The 16,592-nt window shown below is 32.5% G+C and overlaps 1 protein-coding gene and 1 long non-coding RNA gene across 6 annotated transcripts in view; one reads left to right on the top strand and one right to left on the bottom strand.

Moving 5' to 3' along the window:
- npc1l1 (NPC1-like 1) overlaps positions 1–16,380 on the top strand; it is a 50,466-nt gene extending 34,086 nt beyond the window's left edge. For all 5 annotated transcript variants that reach the window (XM_073910990.1, XM_073910992.1, XM_073910993.1 and 2 more), the window contains 11 exons: positions 2,949–3,214; positions 4,973–5,062; positions 5,195–5,385; positions 7,027–7,154; positions 7,262–7,388; positions 7,512–7,570; positions 9,896–10,046; positions 11,478–11,709; positions 12,318–12,431; positions 14,649–14,811; positions 15,298–16,380. In XM_073910990.1, coding sequence (XP_073767091.1) covers positions 2,949–3,214; positions 4,973–5,062; positions 5,195–5,385; positions 7,027–7,154; positions 7,262–7,388; positions 7,512–7,570; positions 9,896–10,046; positions 11,478–11,709; positions 12,318–12,431; positions 14,649–14,811; positions 15,298–15,608 — 1,832 coding nt within the window. In that variant the 3' untranslated portion in view covers positions 15,609–16,380. The remainder of the gene's footprint in view (positions 1–2,948; positions 3,215–4,972; positions 5,063–5,194; positions 5,386–7,026; positions 7,155–7,261; positions 7,389–7,511; positions 7,571–9,895; positions 10,047–11,477; positions 11,710–12,317; positions 12,432–14,648; positions 14,812–15,297) is intronic.
- LOC141375901 (uncharacterized) lies at positions 58–5,155 on the bottom strand. The gene is made up of 3 exons (XR_012384707.1): positions 4,924–5,155; positions 4,493–4,685; positions 58–3,257 (listed from the first exon to the last, which is right to left on the bottom strand). It is a non-coding gene; the product is annotated as an uncharacterized lncRNA (long non-coding RNA).
- Positions 16,381–16,592: the final 212 nt, after the last annotated feature.

Raw genomic sequence — 16,592 nt, 5'->3', positions numbered from 1 at the left:
ATTAAAATAAAAATGTATTTAAAAAAGTTTAAAATAAGTGGGTTTTCAACAAACAGTGGGTTTATTGTGTAGAGTAGGCTTTATTGTCCTCACATATCAGTTGATCGAACATAAAACCTTTTTACCCCAAAAAAACTTTAGTCAGTTTATTATAGAAAAAAATGGGTTGTCTTATTAAAGGCCAGGTTGCTAAAAGAGAAACCAAAGCTGAACACCGTAGCATCAATTACTGCTCTTTGACTTTGTTTTGGAATGCTCCTATTGAGTAAAGTACTGTCCAGGTGTCAATATGAAGGGAAGGATTTAGCAATAATATTTACTCTTAACATTTTCATATTTACATAATGCAGATGTAAGCTATTTACCTGCGCAAATGTGGACATAACCATGTAGCATATTCACACATAGGATCAGAACAGTTCACATTTAAACCCATATCTCACCTTTTCTGGAAAAAATCTATTCAATCCACAATCATTCTGAGATAATGCTGTGTTATTCATCAAATAATATTATATTTATACAAGTAAAATAAAATGGCATCATGACAGTGACCAACCACATGACAGTTTATAATAACATAAAAAAGTTATGTAGTTACAATAACGTAAAGTTAAGTAGTTTCTTAAATTCTATAATGAATATGTCATATCATGTTTATGACAGGTTTATGACAATTTAAATTGTTTTGGTAATGTCAAGCTGTTATGACAAAGGCACTGATAGTTTATAATGTATTTGTTTATGTCCAGTTGTCAAAACAAAAACACCTCAAGCAATGTCATCTTGACATAATGACATAACTGAGCTAATGACACTAAATGACATATCACACCATGATTATGAAGGTGTTGTGTCAGTCTTATGGTCATCCTCTTTGAGCAAAGTGTTTCCAGAATCATATACGAAGCAGGTGTCACAGATCTAGTATCGGTCGCAGCAACTTTAGTTTTAATTACCTGAACTTTACTCCCTTGCGCATGTCATGATGCATTAGAAAAGTGCCACCCTTAATAAAAACAGATATGATTCATGTAAATTACAGGCAAAAATGTACACTGAAGGAAACAACAAGTACAATTTACTTCATTTAAGTAAATTTCATGTAAGGAATTCGTTTGAATATATACAAAAAGTAATTTGCTTAAATAAGTTATATGAATGTAACATTGTTTGTAGTCATTTTTACTGAGTTGACATTTCATATTTAAAATGTTTTACTCAAATAATAAAGTACTGATTTTGTTTTTGTTTTTTGTTTTTTACTGAAGTTTATACACTACCTATATACATTTACTGTAAGCATGTGACTCAGCATATTTGTTTTCATAATATCCCTTTAAATGCCTGCTCTACTAAATGGTTGACTATATTTTGACTGCTTTAAAAACGACTGTTAAAGTCATTTATAGAATGACTGTTTAAAAAAAAAAGGTTTACACAGCATTGTTGGTTTACAAAATAATCAAACAAGCATAAACACCTATCACTACACTACACCTATCATATAATCACTACACTTGATTTTGGTTGTGTTATAAAAGGAAAATATGAGAGCGTTAAATCAGAATCTAAAATATTTGATGGCATACTTCAAAAAATAAAGATGATTTGGTATTCAGAAGTGTTTTAGTTTTAATATTTTTTTTAATAAATTGGTCTTTCACTTCATATTTTAAGATTTTTCATAGTATATGTATTAATTACAGTACTTTTACCATAAATCAACATATTAACCATTTGGTAGAGGTTGATATTTTAGAAATGATAGGATCTGGTGAAAAAATGTAATGAGTATGTTAAAGAGCAACATTAGGAGTTAAGAAATGCAATCCAATTTCTTTTTTCTTTGTGGAGCAGTTAAAGGGATATTATAACAAAAAATAGATAATGAGATACCTAAATCACCCAGAGACCTCAATGCTTTGCACAATTTTCCATGATGGTAAAAATATTTTTTTATTATCATAAAAGTGTCAATCTGAGTATAAGATTAATCATAAAACAGAAAGTTTCTACACTTAACAGCAAAAACAATCAGAAAAGTGGTAATGCAACTGGAAAACAGGGACTTTTTTCTTACTTTGATATTATGTTTCCAAGTAATTCCTAGTAAAATATACATATATTAAGCAGTGCTAGGTAAAGAACTTAAAACAAAAAAAAAAGTAATTAATTACTTATTGGATCATTCAAATTGTATTTAAATTACTTTTGTAATTACTTACTTTGTCATTAAAATACATGTTTTTTTTACTTGACTAAATACTAAAAATTGACATGCACTTCATTGCATAGACAACAGATATGTAAGTAATATTAACAATAATTATTTAAACTTGAGTCAAACAATATACCTTTTAGTTTACGCTTAAAATCTTAAATATCTATTAAACAGAAAAAAAAACTTCAAACTAATGACACTAAAGTTCATACATACATTATATTGTTATTTTTAAAACATTTTACCTTTTCCTAAGCATGCGCAATATATATATATATATACACAGTTGAAGTTTGAATTATTAGCATCCTCGAATTATTAGCCCCCCTGTTTATTTTTTACCCAATTATTGTTTAACAGAGTGAAGATTTCTTCAACACATTTCTATACATAATAGTTTTAATAACTCATCTCTAAGAACTGATTTATTTTGTCTTTGCCATGATGACAGATAATATTATTTGACTAGATATTTTTCAAGACACTTCTATACAGCTTAAAGTGACATTTAAATGCTTAACTAGGTTAATTAGGTTAAGTAGGCAGGTTAGGGTAATTAGGCAAATTATTTGCCATTATTATGTTATTTGGATATGTTTTAGAGAAGCAATTGCTCTGCTTCTGCTCTGAATCATATTAATGCAGTCAGTGAGTTCAGATCATTTCCACCTACAACATGAAGAAGCACACTCATCTGACTGATCTCTTCTCATTGTGTGTGCAGGAGCATTGAGCACCATGCCAGCAGTGAAGTCTTTCGCTCTGTACGCTGCATTGGCTGTGCTGATGGACTTTGTTCTCCAGATGACTGCCTTTGTGGCTCTGCTTTCTCTGGATGCTCGCCGTCAGGACTCAAACCGCTGTGAGATAGCCTGCTGCGTGACAGTGGACACTCCACGACCGCAAAAACCCAACGAGGGCATCCTGCTGCCGCTCATGAGGAAATACTACGCTCCGTTCCTACTCAACTCTTTCAGCAGAGTAGTAGTGGTGCGTTTACACAGATTCACTGCACACTGCCTTTATGGAGTTTCTGTCAATAAGCAAAGTAACACACAAGCAATGAGCTAAAATGAACAATACATTTACACTGTTTATTATTTTTAGTTAATATTAATAGCAGCATTTTGCAATAGATATAGAATTAAACTTACTATTAACAGACACTTATACACATGCACACACTGAGAGAGGGAAAGAGAGATACAAACCCAGCAGGCACACAACATCATAAGACGTTAATATTAGGTTAAATTTAGGTCGTGATGTCAGGTTACCAAAATTCAATGTCTAGCCAGAGTCTAAGGACAACATTATTTTGACGTCTAATAACAACGTCAAATTACGTTGATATTTGGTTGATTTTAGGTTGTGTTGAAAAGTGACCAAAATCCGTAAATGTCTGATAGATGTCATAGTGGTAACGTCCACACAACATCAAGGTGTAACATAATTATACATTGATATTTGGTTGATATTAGGTTGATTTTAGGTTTGAAATTGGACACTGACATTGGCCTGAGGTTGGGTTCTGAGGTCAACTTGATTTTCATTCTCAAACAAAATCCAACATCTCCAGGACGTTGGGGTACAACATTAATATGATGTCATGTTGACGTCCTGTGCCTGCTTGGCACACTTTTGATCATAAAATCCTTTGTAAAGATATAATGTTAAAATTGAGTAGATGTAAATAATGTTAATTTGTTATTGTGTTTAATTCCATCTGTTTTACTGAAATTGCTACAAATCACTGAATTTAATTAAATTAGAAATAAATTAAATGTCTTTATTATCATAAATAAATAATAGTATAAGTACAAATTTTTAATTAATTGTTTGAATTTAATTGAATATATTTTATTATGTAGAAATGTATCATTTAATTAATCTGATGTTAATTAAAATTAACATGGAATACTTTGAACTAACAGAACTTCAGAGGGTAAATTTAATTGAATTGGAATTAATTAATATTTAAATAATGAAATTTTACATTTAAATTAACTACATTTGAATAAATTCAATAAGTTATAACAAATACGTATTAAAGGCTTTTGATTTAATGCGATGTATCAAATGAACATTCATTCATTCATTTTCTTTTTCGTCTCAGTCCCTTTATTAATCTGGGGTCGCCACAGCAGAATGAACTGCCAACTTATCCAGCGTATGGTTTACGCAGCGAATGCCTCCCATCACTGGGAAACATCCATACACACTCATTCATACACATACACTAGGGACAAATAAGCTTATCCAATTCACCTGTACCGCATGTCTTTAGACTTGTGGGGGAAACCAGAGCACCCCAAGGAAACCCACTCAAACATGGGGAGAAGATGCAAACACCCACACATAAATGCCAACTAAACCAGCCGAGGCTCGAACCAGCGACCTTCTTGCTGTGAGGCGATCATGCTATCCACTGCGCCACCGTGATGCCCTCAAATTAACATATCTGAAATAAGTAGAAGTGCAATACTGATCCTAAAAGTCTACAGTGAGACCATCAAGGCCTTTGCAATAATGTTTGAAAACTGTAAGGTTTTTGAATAAATGAAAAAAAAAAACATGAAAATAGAATAATTTAAAATTACAAATCATTACAAAACATTTGAATACATTTTTTTTACATGAAATAAGTAGTGTATAGCTAAAAATTACACCCATTAATAAAATGTGTATTTCTCTTTTACCTTATAAAGACTTTTATCATGTAAAACATGTCATTGTGTCTTCTCTTAGATGGTGTTGTTCCTGGTGATGTTCTTTAGCTCTGTGTTCCTCATGTTTCATGTCAAAGTGGGCTTGAATCAGGAACTGGCCATGCCAACTGTAAGTACAGCGGTTTATTGAACACTCCTCCACACTAGCCACTAGACAACAAAACAAAAACAAACATTCAGTTGTTCATTAATAAGTCACAGTGTTTCCTCTGTATTTTCCTCTGTGTTTAAATATAACCAGGACTCCTACATGCTGGACTACTTTGCATACCTGTTTAAGTATTTTGAGGTTGGTGTGCCCACGTATTTCATCACGACCAAAGGGTTCAACTTCAACAGCGAGGAGGGCATTAATGCAGTGTGTTCCAGTGTGGGATGTGACCAGTTCTCTATGACCCAGAAGATCCGCTACGCTACTGAATATCCTGAGCGGTGAGCACAGATATAATTCCGATTTTTGTGGCATTTTCATGTTTTATTTCTTTTCAAAATACATGTAACAGCATTATGGATTTTAAATAAATCACATCAGACCTTAAACTTACAGATTTGTTATGGATCTTAAAAGTTCACAATGACAAGATTAGGATACCAGCATAATTGTTTAGGAATTATATTTTATTTTAGTTAGTTTAATGTTTAATGCCAACCAAGTAAGATATTTGGTCAAAATAATCATCATATTAGCATATTAAAATAATTTCTGAAGTATCATGTGACACTGCAGACTGAAGTAAGGGGTGCTGAAAATACAGTTTTTGCCACCACATGAATAAATTAATATTTTTAAATAAATAAGATTTATAAATAATATAGTTATATAATATAATTATGTTATTAATAAGACTTAATATTTCCATTTTACATGCTAATTTGGTTATTATTATCTCAGTCTGAAACATATTTTAATTTATGGTTCATATATTTAAAAAGTGCTTCATATTTTGGAGTAAAGCTAATAGAAAAGATAAAAAGAAAACTTTCGTAATGATGTAAAAAATCTTTAGTGTAATTTTTTATCACTTTAATTAGCAATTTTAAGGTCTTTTTTGGGTAAAGTAAAAGTTTATTTAGGAAAAAAAAACTTGCTGATCTCAATCATGATACTGGAATTTCTATCTTTGATACGATACCTTGAAAAATATCTATATTCGATACCATTTCCGATACCACAACATTAAAAGTATAAAATCATTCATTCATTCATTTTTCCTTCTGCAAAGTCCCTAATTATCAGGGATCGCCACAGCGGAATGAAACGCCAACGATTTTGGCATATGTTTTACTCAGTGGATGCCCTTTCAGTCGCAACCCAGTACTGGAAAACATCCCCACACTCATACACTACAGCCAATTTTAGTTCATCCATTTCACTTATACCGTATGTACATGCAAACTCCAAACAGAAATGCCAACTGACCTAGCCAGGACTCGAACCAGCAACCTTCTGCTGTGAGGTGACAGTGCTAACCACTGAACCACCATGCCGCCCTTTTTTTAAAGATCAGAATAGACTCTTTTCCAATCTTTTTTTATTATTAAAGCAAAAATGTTATGCCAATTTTAACTGTTCGCTAACACATCTTGAGGGTAAATTACAGCAATTAAACAATTATTTAGCACAACAGTTTCCAATTTGATATTTTTCCACATTTCTTCCCTTGTTAACTAAACCTCCAATAACTCTGAGGGAGATTACCTCCATTATTTTATAGGGACATTTAAAGGGCAAAAAAGGGACAACATATCGATACTATCAATACTAACCAAAAGCAAAATCGTATCGCTTTAAATATCGTCACCATGGAATTATAAGGTTCTATCTGCGATTTTCAGATAATGAGCTAAGTTTTTTCATTCCATAGCAAACAGTATGTGTGCGACATATTTTTTTTTTTAATAAAAAAAGTCCTAAAATGTAAAGAACTTATAAAAAAAACATCCCATAATGTAAATAAGCTGTCTTTAATAAGAATATGTCAATAACTCAATTTTGACAAATATGTCAGATAGAACCTTATCATTCTAAGGTTTACTTGCAGGATTTTCTTCTAAATGTTTCTGATTTTTTAGATCTTATCTGGCTATCCCAGCATCCTCTTGGGTGGATGACTATATTGACTGGCTGAACCCTGGATCCAGATGCTGTCGCCTTTACACATTTGGTCCAAACAAAGATGAATTTTGTCCTGCCAATGAGAGTAAGTGAAAAATGTTGAGCAGTGTCCACCTCAGGTGTTGCCGTTTATTGAAATGGTACAATGCAATGTTTTCTTTTGGAGATCTAAAACTTAATGTTCTTTGACAGCCGGTGTCTGTCTCAAGAAGTGTATGGGCAAACCTGAAAATGGTGTACTGCGGCCTGATGTTTCAGAATTCAACAGATTTCTGCCAGATTTTCTGAGCAACAGACCTGACCTGCAGTGTCCAAAAGGGTAAGAAAAGCAAATTAATTAAGTCTGAACCAACTGAACACTGAAGGTTTCCATCCAGTATAGATAAACACCTTTATAATAATGCACTTGCCACTTACTAAAAAAATGTTATTTCATTTCCAGTGGTTTGGGAGCCTATGATAAAGCTGTGATTAGAGACAATGAAACTGGGGAAATAATAGGTAAGATACATGCATTTTGTTTGTTTAATGTAACAAATAGATATATGTGACAATGCTACAACGTTATTTTAAACTGGCGGTTGCTAAAATGCTAATGTCTAATTCACATTCACACAGCAATACACATTCTTGTGGTAGTCTTATTCCTTATTTAGTGAAATGTTTGCACTTCCTTTGTGTACAAATAGCCAGTTTTACCCCTAAACAAAAACCCACCCTGTTGAGAAAAAAAACAAAAAAAAAAACAGTTTAAATCAACCTTAGCTGGTTGACCAGCCTGGTTTTAGATGTTTTTTTTGCCATTTCCAGGCTGGTTTCAGACATTTCCAAACTTGTCTTAGCTGGTCAGGATGGGAGATCAGCTAAAACCAGCTTGATGGGCCTAGGCAAGCTGGGAGACCAGCCAAAACCATCTGTGTCCATCTTAAACCAAGCTGGTTATTAGCTGGTCATTTCCCAGCCTGACTAGTTAAGACCGGGCTGTAAATATCTGAAACTAGCCTAGAAACCCCTCTAAAATCAGGCGGGTCTACCTAGTAAAACTAGCCAACCAGCTCAAACCTTAAGCTGTTTTTTTTCAGTAGGGCACCATTAAATGTTAATTTACATAAACTAATTTGTTAAAGATGCTAAGCTACATTGGCTACGGCAATTGTCAATTAGTCAAACATGTAAACTTTTAGTTTTAGTCCTAGTCCTAATGTTTAAGGTAGCCTATGAATAATTTGACTGAACAATGTGACAAAGCTACAGCGCCTGTTTAACTCCAAAATTTGAAACTGTCAGTTGCTAAAATGCTAATTCACTTAACTTGCATAAGATGCTAAGCTAAAGTGACTTCAGCAGTTGTTTGAGGTATTATTTGTCTGGACAAATGCGACAAAGCTACTTACCCAGGTTTACTCCAAAATTATAAACTGTCAGTTGCTAAAATGCTAATTCCTCTAACTTGCTTAGATGCTAAGCTACAGTGAATAGCAGTTATTTAAGGTATGATTTATTTATTTCAATGAAATATGAAAGCTACAGACTTTATTTTAGTCCTAAATTTTTAAATTGTCTGTTGCTAAAATGCTAATGCTACAGCAGTTGTCTCGGTTAATCAAGCACTGGAATGTATTGTGGTTCTATTCCTTTTTTTAGTTAAACACAATGTAAAAATAGCCAGTTTAACTACTAAATTAAAAATTACTAATCATTAATTCTCTTATTTGTTGCTAAGCTATAATAGCTACAGTGATTGTCATTTTGTCAAACATGTAAATTGACATTTTTGTTGTAGTTCTAGTCCTAGGGAACTGTTCACTGCTCAACATTTGCACATATAGTGTACTCACTTCAGTGTAGTTCAAGACCTGACTATGTGAACTTTTCAGTGTTTCACACTCTGCTTTACTCTTAAACTAAAGTGTAGTCATTAAAATGTTAAGTCCCCCTTTGTAGTTTATTAACCATATTGAGAAAAAAAAAACAACAGCTTAAACCAGCCTAGGCTGGTTGGCTGGTTTTAGCTGGTTTTAGAGGGGTTTTGGCCACTTCCAGGCTGGTTTCCAGCCTTTTCCAGCCTGGTCTTAGCTGGTCAGGCTGGGAGATGACCAGCTAAAACCAGCTTGACCAGCCTAGCCAGGCTGGGAGTCCAGCCAAAACCAGCTATGTCCAGCTTAAACCAGGCTGGTCAAGCTGGTTTTAGCTGGTCATTTTCCAGCCTGAACAGCTAAGACCGGGCTGGAAAATAGTCTGGAAGTGGCCAAAATCCCTCTAAAACCAGGCTGGTCTACCAGATAAAACCATCCAACCAGCTTAGGCTGGTTTAAGCTGTTTTTTTCAGCAGGGAAATAGGCTAAGCTACAATGCTAACAGTTGTCTTGATTCATCAAGTCCATAAACTCACAAACTTGTTGTACTAATAGTCTTTATTTAGTAAATTGTTTACTGTATTTGAGATGACTGTTAATAAATGCTACTAGCTAATCACTAAAATGCGATTCTCTTCCACTCTGCAAAATGCTTCAAGCTGCTTCAGCTAATTCTTATTTAGCTACACATATTTTTTCATTAAAATGTCTGACTTTAAAATATTATTTGAATTGGAATTTTAGTTGGCACGAACTTCACAAAAAAAATTATAATGTTAAATATATTTGTGTTCATTAGTCAACGTCGTCCATTCTGTAAGTTGACTGGGTTTTGAAATAGTTCTTTATTAAAGTGTATTTATGTCATAAGAAAATCCCAACAAGAATATTTGTTCAACTTATATAGGTTTTTCAGCATTTTATTATTGCTGAGTTCACAGTTAATGATGTGTGTTTGTGTGTGTTGCAGCTACTCGGTTCATGGCCTATCACACTCCTCTGGTGAATTCGCAGGAGTACACCGGAGCGCTGCAGAAAGCCAGAGAACTGGCCCATAACATCACCATGGCCATGAGGAAACTCAACGACACCTCTCCAGATTTTGAGGTCTTCCCTTACACGTAGGTGTCCCCTTCTAATCCTCACTTATCTCTCTGGATTTACCATCCTTACCCTTGCTGTTTCTTCTCTGTGATAAGATAAGAAGCGATAATCAGCGCATGTAATAATACTGAATGATAGTGTGTCCTTGAGCTACTTCATAAATGACAAAACTGCATAACGGATCCTTGAGCTACTTAATATGCTTCTTTTAATAGGACACTGTTATTTTAAAAGTAGCACTTGTCGTTGTTCACTTTAAGTTCTGTCTATGTGAAACTGAATGCACATTAAAAATGTACTAAAAATCTTAGAATATGTTTTAATGAAGTGTACTAGCAAGTAATATAATACTATGAAGGAGAGTAACCTACATTTTCATGACTGTATCTAAACACACTTACTGTAAGAATTAAAGCATTATAAAGTAAATCTTTTCTCTTTTCTTGTTTGAATTTATATATATATATATATATATATATATATATATATATATATATATATATATATATATATATATATATATATATATACATACATACAATTAAAGTCAGAATTATAAAACCAAATTTATATGTTATAGAAAAATATTAAATACAAATTTAAAAAAAAATCAAGAGAAGCAAAATAATTTTAAAAACGTATTTTTTCAATCTAAATATGTTTGGTGACAAAAAAAAATATTTTAATAAATATATTTGTTTAATAAATCTCTTCTGTTTAAATGCACTAAAATACATTGCATATATTTACGGAGAAATAGATTCAAATATTAATTTTAAAATATTATATATATATATATATATATATATATATATATATATATATATATATGCATATATGTGTGTGTGATTATTTGTGATTTATTTTATTTTTGCTATAATGACAGTAAATAATATTTGACTAGATATTTTTCAAGACACTTCTATACAGTGACATTTAAAGGCTTAACTAGGCTAATTACGTTAACTAGTCAGGTTTGACTATATGTAGATATATATATATATATATAGATAAAAATACATAGCTTCAAGAGGCAAATAATTTTGACCTTAAAACAGTTCTTAAAAAATTAAAAACTGCTTTTATTCTTGCCGAAATAAAACAAATAAGACTTTCTCTAGAAGAAAAACTATTATCAGACATACTGTGAACATTTCCTTGCTCTGTTAAACGTCATTTGGGATATATTATAAAAAGAAAACAATTTAATAATATATATATATATATATATATATATATATATATATATATATATATATATATATATATATATATATATATGCTTTAAAAAATATAAGACCCAAAGCATTCCACCAAATACTTTTAAGGTAACATACTATTTTTAGTCGGTTTGACTCGACTTGTATAAAGTTCATTTTATTCAACTGAAAAAGACTTTTTACAGCGTATGTATACAAGTAAAACACATGCTGTCTTTTATTTTGCAGTGTGACGTATGTGTATTACGAGCAGTACCTGAACATCGTGAATGAGGGTTTGTTCAACATCGCCGTGTGTTTGCTGCCCACATTCGTGGTGTGTTGTATTCTGCTTGGCATGGACCTGAGATCCGGCTTTCTGAACCTGCTCACTATAGTGATGATCACTGTGGACACAGTTGGCGTCATGACCCTTTGGGGCATCGACTTCAACGCCGTGTCACTTATTAACCTGGTGACGGTGAGTGTGTCTAATAAACACATACAGTTCATAAAAAATAAACATTCAAGTTAAAAATAAAAAAAAAGTTGCCATGTAGACGCAATGTAACCTAAATTCAACAGATGGAAAATCAAAATAAAGTGTGACCCTTTTTTCTGTTGAACACTAAAGAAGATATTTAGAAAAATGTCGGAAACCTGTAACCATCGACATCCATATTAGGAAACCAAATTTCCAAACTGATACCTTTTCACATATTGATTATAAATTATTAGAAATAACCATATTATAAAGACAACATAAGCAATTATAAAATTACTAATTTTATACATTTACTTAAGCTAAAAACTATGCTAAATTATGAAAAAATAAAACACAAATATTCACCAAATTACATTTAAACAGTCATTTTTTTTATTTTAAGATGTATATATATAGTTTTTTTTTTTAGAAAGCAGCAACATGAATCATAAACTCTAACTCCATCTAAATATAATTAGCATAGAGTGCTTTTAAACCACATTGTGACAATATGATTATGAAGTGCCATCATAACGTGACTACTTAAATGTGTTTCATAAAAGCATAAGTGAAGCTCGATTATTAAGACACAGTTTGTTTCGCAGGCTGTTGGTATATCAGTGGAGTTTGTGTCTCATACAACACGCTCATTTGCTTTAAGCGTTCGCCCCACAAAAGTGGAGAGAGCAAAGGAAGCCACAGCTAACATGGGCAGTGCGGTGAGTACTACCAATATTCTAAACCTTTTGTATATTTAAAAATATTAGTGTATTCTAAAAGTCATTTTCCAAAATGTGATGATTTTTTTTGGTTTACTTGTTTTGTAAAACATTGAAGAAGATTTTTTGTATCTGAAACTGTGATCCTTAATATGATTTTACAAATTGCATGTCAATAGCTGCCGGCACTTTGAGAGGCCAACAACAATGAATTAATATAAATAGTGAAACAAAATGAGCAGTTTCTTGCGCAGGCCAATTGTTTAGCTTAATAAGACACAGATATTTACAGATGCCTATGAATATTTTTTTGACTCAGTGTTTACTTGCACGTCATGAATGAATCACAAGGGACCTTTTCTGTTATGTTTTTTTTTAGTTTAAGCACGTCTAAAAACAGTTTAAGTCACAGTTTAAGTTCTTTTTCATTGACACATTTTTAAAGACCACATCAAGAATTCGAAAGTAACATATAAAGATGTACCAGAGTCCTACTAAAGAATGACAAAAATACTTATTTTGTTTAACAAATTATTTTAAAGGGTCATGAAACAAGTATATACAGTATCTGAAAGTATATACACACTCTATATAAACCTATACAGAGTATATATATATATATATATATATATATATATATATATATATATATATATATATATATATATATATATATATATATATATGTATATGTATGTACACTATGCGAGAGGCATGCATCTGCATCTGCAGCTGACGTCAAAACAGCAGGAGCTGTTACTAATTCTTTCTACTTTAGAGCTAGTGTTTAAATGACTCTCAAGCATAATGAATAAAGTGATGACAAAACAGCTGATTTTGCTCACATTTTAAGATTATAAGGCTGAACTTGACATGAAATGCCATCAGTCTACAGAGATATCTTCTTACAGTGTTACTCTACAGTATTTCTCTGTTGCAAATGGGATATCACAATAATTAACCGCCCCAAAAAACAGGGCAATAACTACTAGACTGCTGTTGTGTATGCGATAAGGTGGGGGTGTTCGGGGGTGAGGTCTCTTTAACATTTTTGAGAACCGGGACAGGAAGTAAGTAACTGTTTTAAAATAGGTACAGTCCTTATAAATAAACTGCAAAGTTGCAATCTATACAAAAGAATGAGATCGACTTACAATAACACTTACCAGTTTAATAATGATTTGATCTGCTGTGTTTCTATCTTCATGTTAGAAAACATGAAGTTTTAATCTTCTAAGCAAGGGCTTATTATGCAGTACTGGCGTCATCTCGTGGATAGACAAAGTCTACCGTCTTAGGCTAATAGGCTAAGGCTAAAACCGGCTAAAACCAACGCTTTGTCTCTCTGAAAATATATATATTTTAAAATAGGCACTATCCTTAAAATGACATTATGTTGTCTATTAGATGCAATATTTGTCAAACTGTTGTGAGTTTATTGATCTGCTGTCACTCTGTGGGCGGAGTAATACACAAAGGTGAAGAGGCTGTAAGAGTGCTGTTATTGCAGAATATCACACTGCTATGAGCCAAATTAGATTCGATAACTAGACAGAACTGTTGTTTTTGTGTGTGTGTGTGTGTGTGTGTGTGTGTGTATGTATATATATATATATATATATATATATATATATATATATATATATATATATATATATATATATATATATATATATATATATATATATATACACACCAGAATAGGGAAGTCCCAGAGTAAAATGAGAAAATTTGATACACCAGTGTTTTGGAATATGGAAAAACTGTCTTTATGCTGCTTTTATCTGTTTTTATATTATTTGTTTTTATTTTATTTATAACTCTCTCTTTTATTCCCGTTTATGTAAAGCACTTTGAATTGTCACTGTGTGAAATGTGCTATATAAATAAACTTGCCTTAATTAAAATGCCACAAAAAAACACTCTTTTGTTCAACAAATTTTTTTTAAAGGGTAATGAAACAACTTTTTTGAGTTTGAATATACATACATAAATACATACACGGTAATACAATGCAGAAAACAATAGGAATGATACATTTCTTTACAATGTAAATGTTATCTGGCTATTTTTAAGATATTTCTGAGTGACACTTTTACTTGCATTTAATGAATCACAAAGGACAACAATTTGAGCAAAAAAATGTCTTTACTACTGTAAATTTTAAAACTACTACTGTAGTTTAAAAAAATTTCTTAAATCCCTTGTCTCTCTCAGGTGTTTGCTGGTGTTGCGATGACCAATCTGCCCGGAATTGTTGTTTTGGCGTTTGCTAAAGCTCAGCTCATCCAGATCTTCTTCTTCAGACTCAATCTGGTCATAACTCTTCTCGGCATGGCCCATGGACTCATATTTCTGCCTGTGCTGCTCAGTTACTTTGGTAAGTTATTAAACTAAACTGTCACTCACTTGACCTTTACTGTAGGTCACTTAATGACTGTCATTACCTTTATTCATATATACAAAATCTTGACTGGCATATTTAAAACAAAAATCAAGACGTATAAAGATACTATTTAAGGATAATAGAGTGCAACACCAAAAACATTGTCAAATTATTCCATGTGAATTGCAGTGGTTCAACTAATCATACGAAGCTCCAAGAACACTTTTGTACACCAAAACAATTTAAAAATGACATTATTCGCCTGTGTCTACCGCATCAGATCAGGGTGTGCATTTACTAAAGACATTTATGAACATTGAGCTACTATTAACAACAACGAAAAACTATTTCTTAGCTCAAGAAAAAAATAAAACACTTTAGTAGACATGGAGATTAAAATACTGATACTAACGTCTAAAACTACATTTTGATTTCAATGGGACTTTAACTAATAAAAAGGACTGTGTGTGTGTTTCCCAGGTCCTGGAGTAAACAACGCACTTCTGCTGCAGATTCAAGAAGAACAAGAAAAAGAGATGGAGCTCAATAGTAAAGCTACATATGACAACGTTTGCTTTGAAAACCATGAAAAATCTAACGGCGAAATCCACGTAGAGCCTGCAAGTTTGCCTGAAAACCATGAAAAGTCCAACGGCGTAATCCCTGCAGAGCCTTCAAGTTTCCCTGTAGAGCCTTCGAGCCCTCCAGAAGAGCCGTCAGTCCTAATAATGGCAGTGATTATGCCTGAAACCACCCAAATGCCCACCGAATGGGATATCTCCAAGTTGTAGCCCTAAAACTTTCTTTGAGTTTATTTACCATATCATTATACTGAACTGGAAGTCTTAAGAATGCCACTATTGTAAATGCATGCGAGTCTCTAAGGGAAATAAAGCAGCCAATCACAAGCCATCGATGAAACGCTGTAAGCAGAATGTGATCCTGCTCTGTCAGCTCTATGCGTTTCACATGGACTTCTCTGATAGCATTGCGCTACTGCTGTTCTGAAGATGGGAGATATTCAGCTTGTCGATCTTTCACCATCATTCGTACCGGTGATTATGTTGCCCAGGTCAAACCTGAGGCAAAGTGATAACAGATACAAGCTGATTCCACCATTTCACAACGAAGGAAATCACTACAATAGAGCACAATTGTTTGACTTTTTTATGATGTAATATTTGTTATTTAATTCTGTCGTTAAGGTTTCACATGATTGAAATGGTCTTGTTCATGACGGAAACACTTACAGCGTTGAATACAGGAAACTGCAACTCAAACACTCCAGTATAGAAAGAGTATTATCATAAGCATTACTATGTATTAAATGCACTGTGTGTATTTCTACCTTGTGTAAAACAAACCGCATTGAATGTTCATTACAGCTTGTGTGTTTAAAGTTTACCATTTACTGTTGAAGGAGCCATCGAGCACTTTTACAATTTCTCTTTTAATAAATGTTGGAAAAACATTTTCAGAGGCAATCAAGGAAAAACTTTTTATATGTAAAAATAAATGTTTTAAGGATATTTATTGTGGAATAAATGTAATGATTTCACACTGTTCAATGAAAATAGCGTTTTATTTTTGTCACAGGCAATTTTATGAATAAAATATAAAAAAAAACTGTTATACTGCATTTGTCATGAATACACACCTTAATCCTTCATATCATATATTCAAAAAGGTACTAGAAATATTTCTCAGAGATTTTGGTCCATTTGACATGATAGCACCACACAGTTGCTGCAGATTTGTCGGCTGCACATCCATGA

Source organism: Danio rerio, chromosome 8 (assembly GCF_049306965.1).
Source record: "Danio rerio strain Tuebingen ecotype United States chromosome 8, GRCz12tu, whole genome shotgun sequence".
In the NCBI taxonomy this organism is placed as follows: domain Eukaryota; kingdom Metazoa; phylum Chordata; class Actinopteri; order Cypriniformes; family Danionidae; genus Danio; species Danio rerio.
The sequence above is the reverse complement of the archived record's forward strand: the minus strand, read 5'-3'. Positions and strand labels throughout refer to the sequence as shown.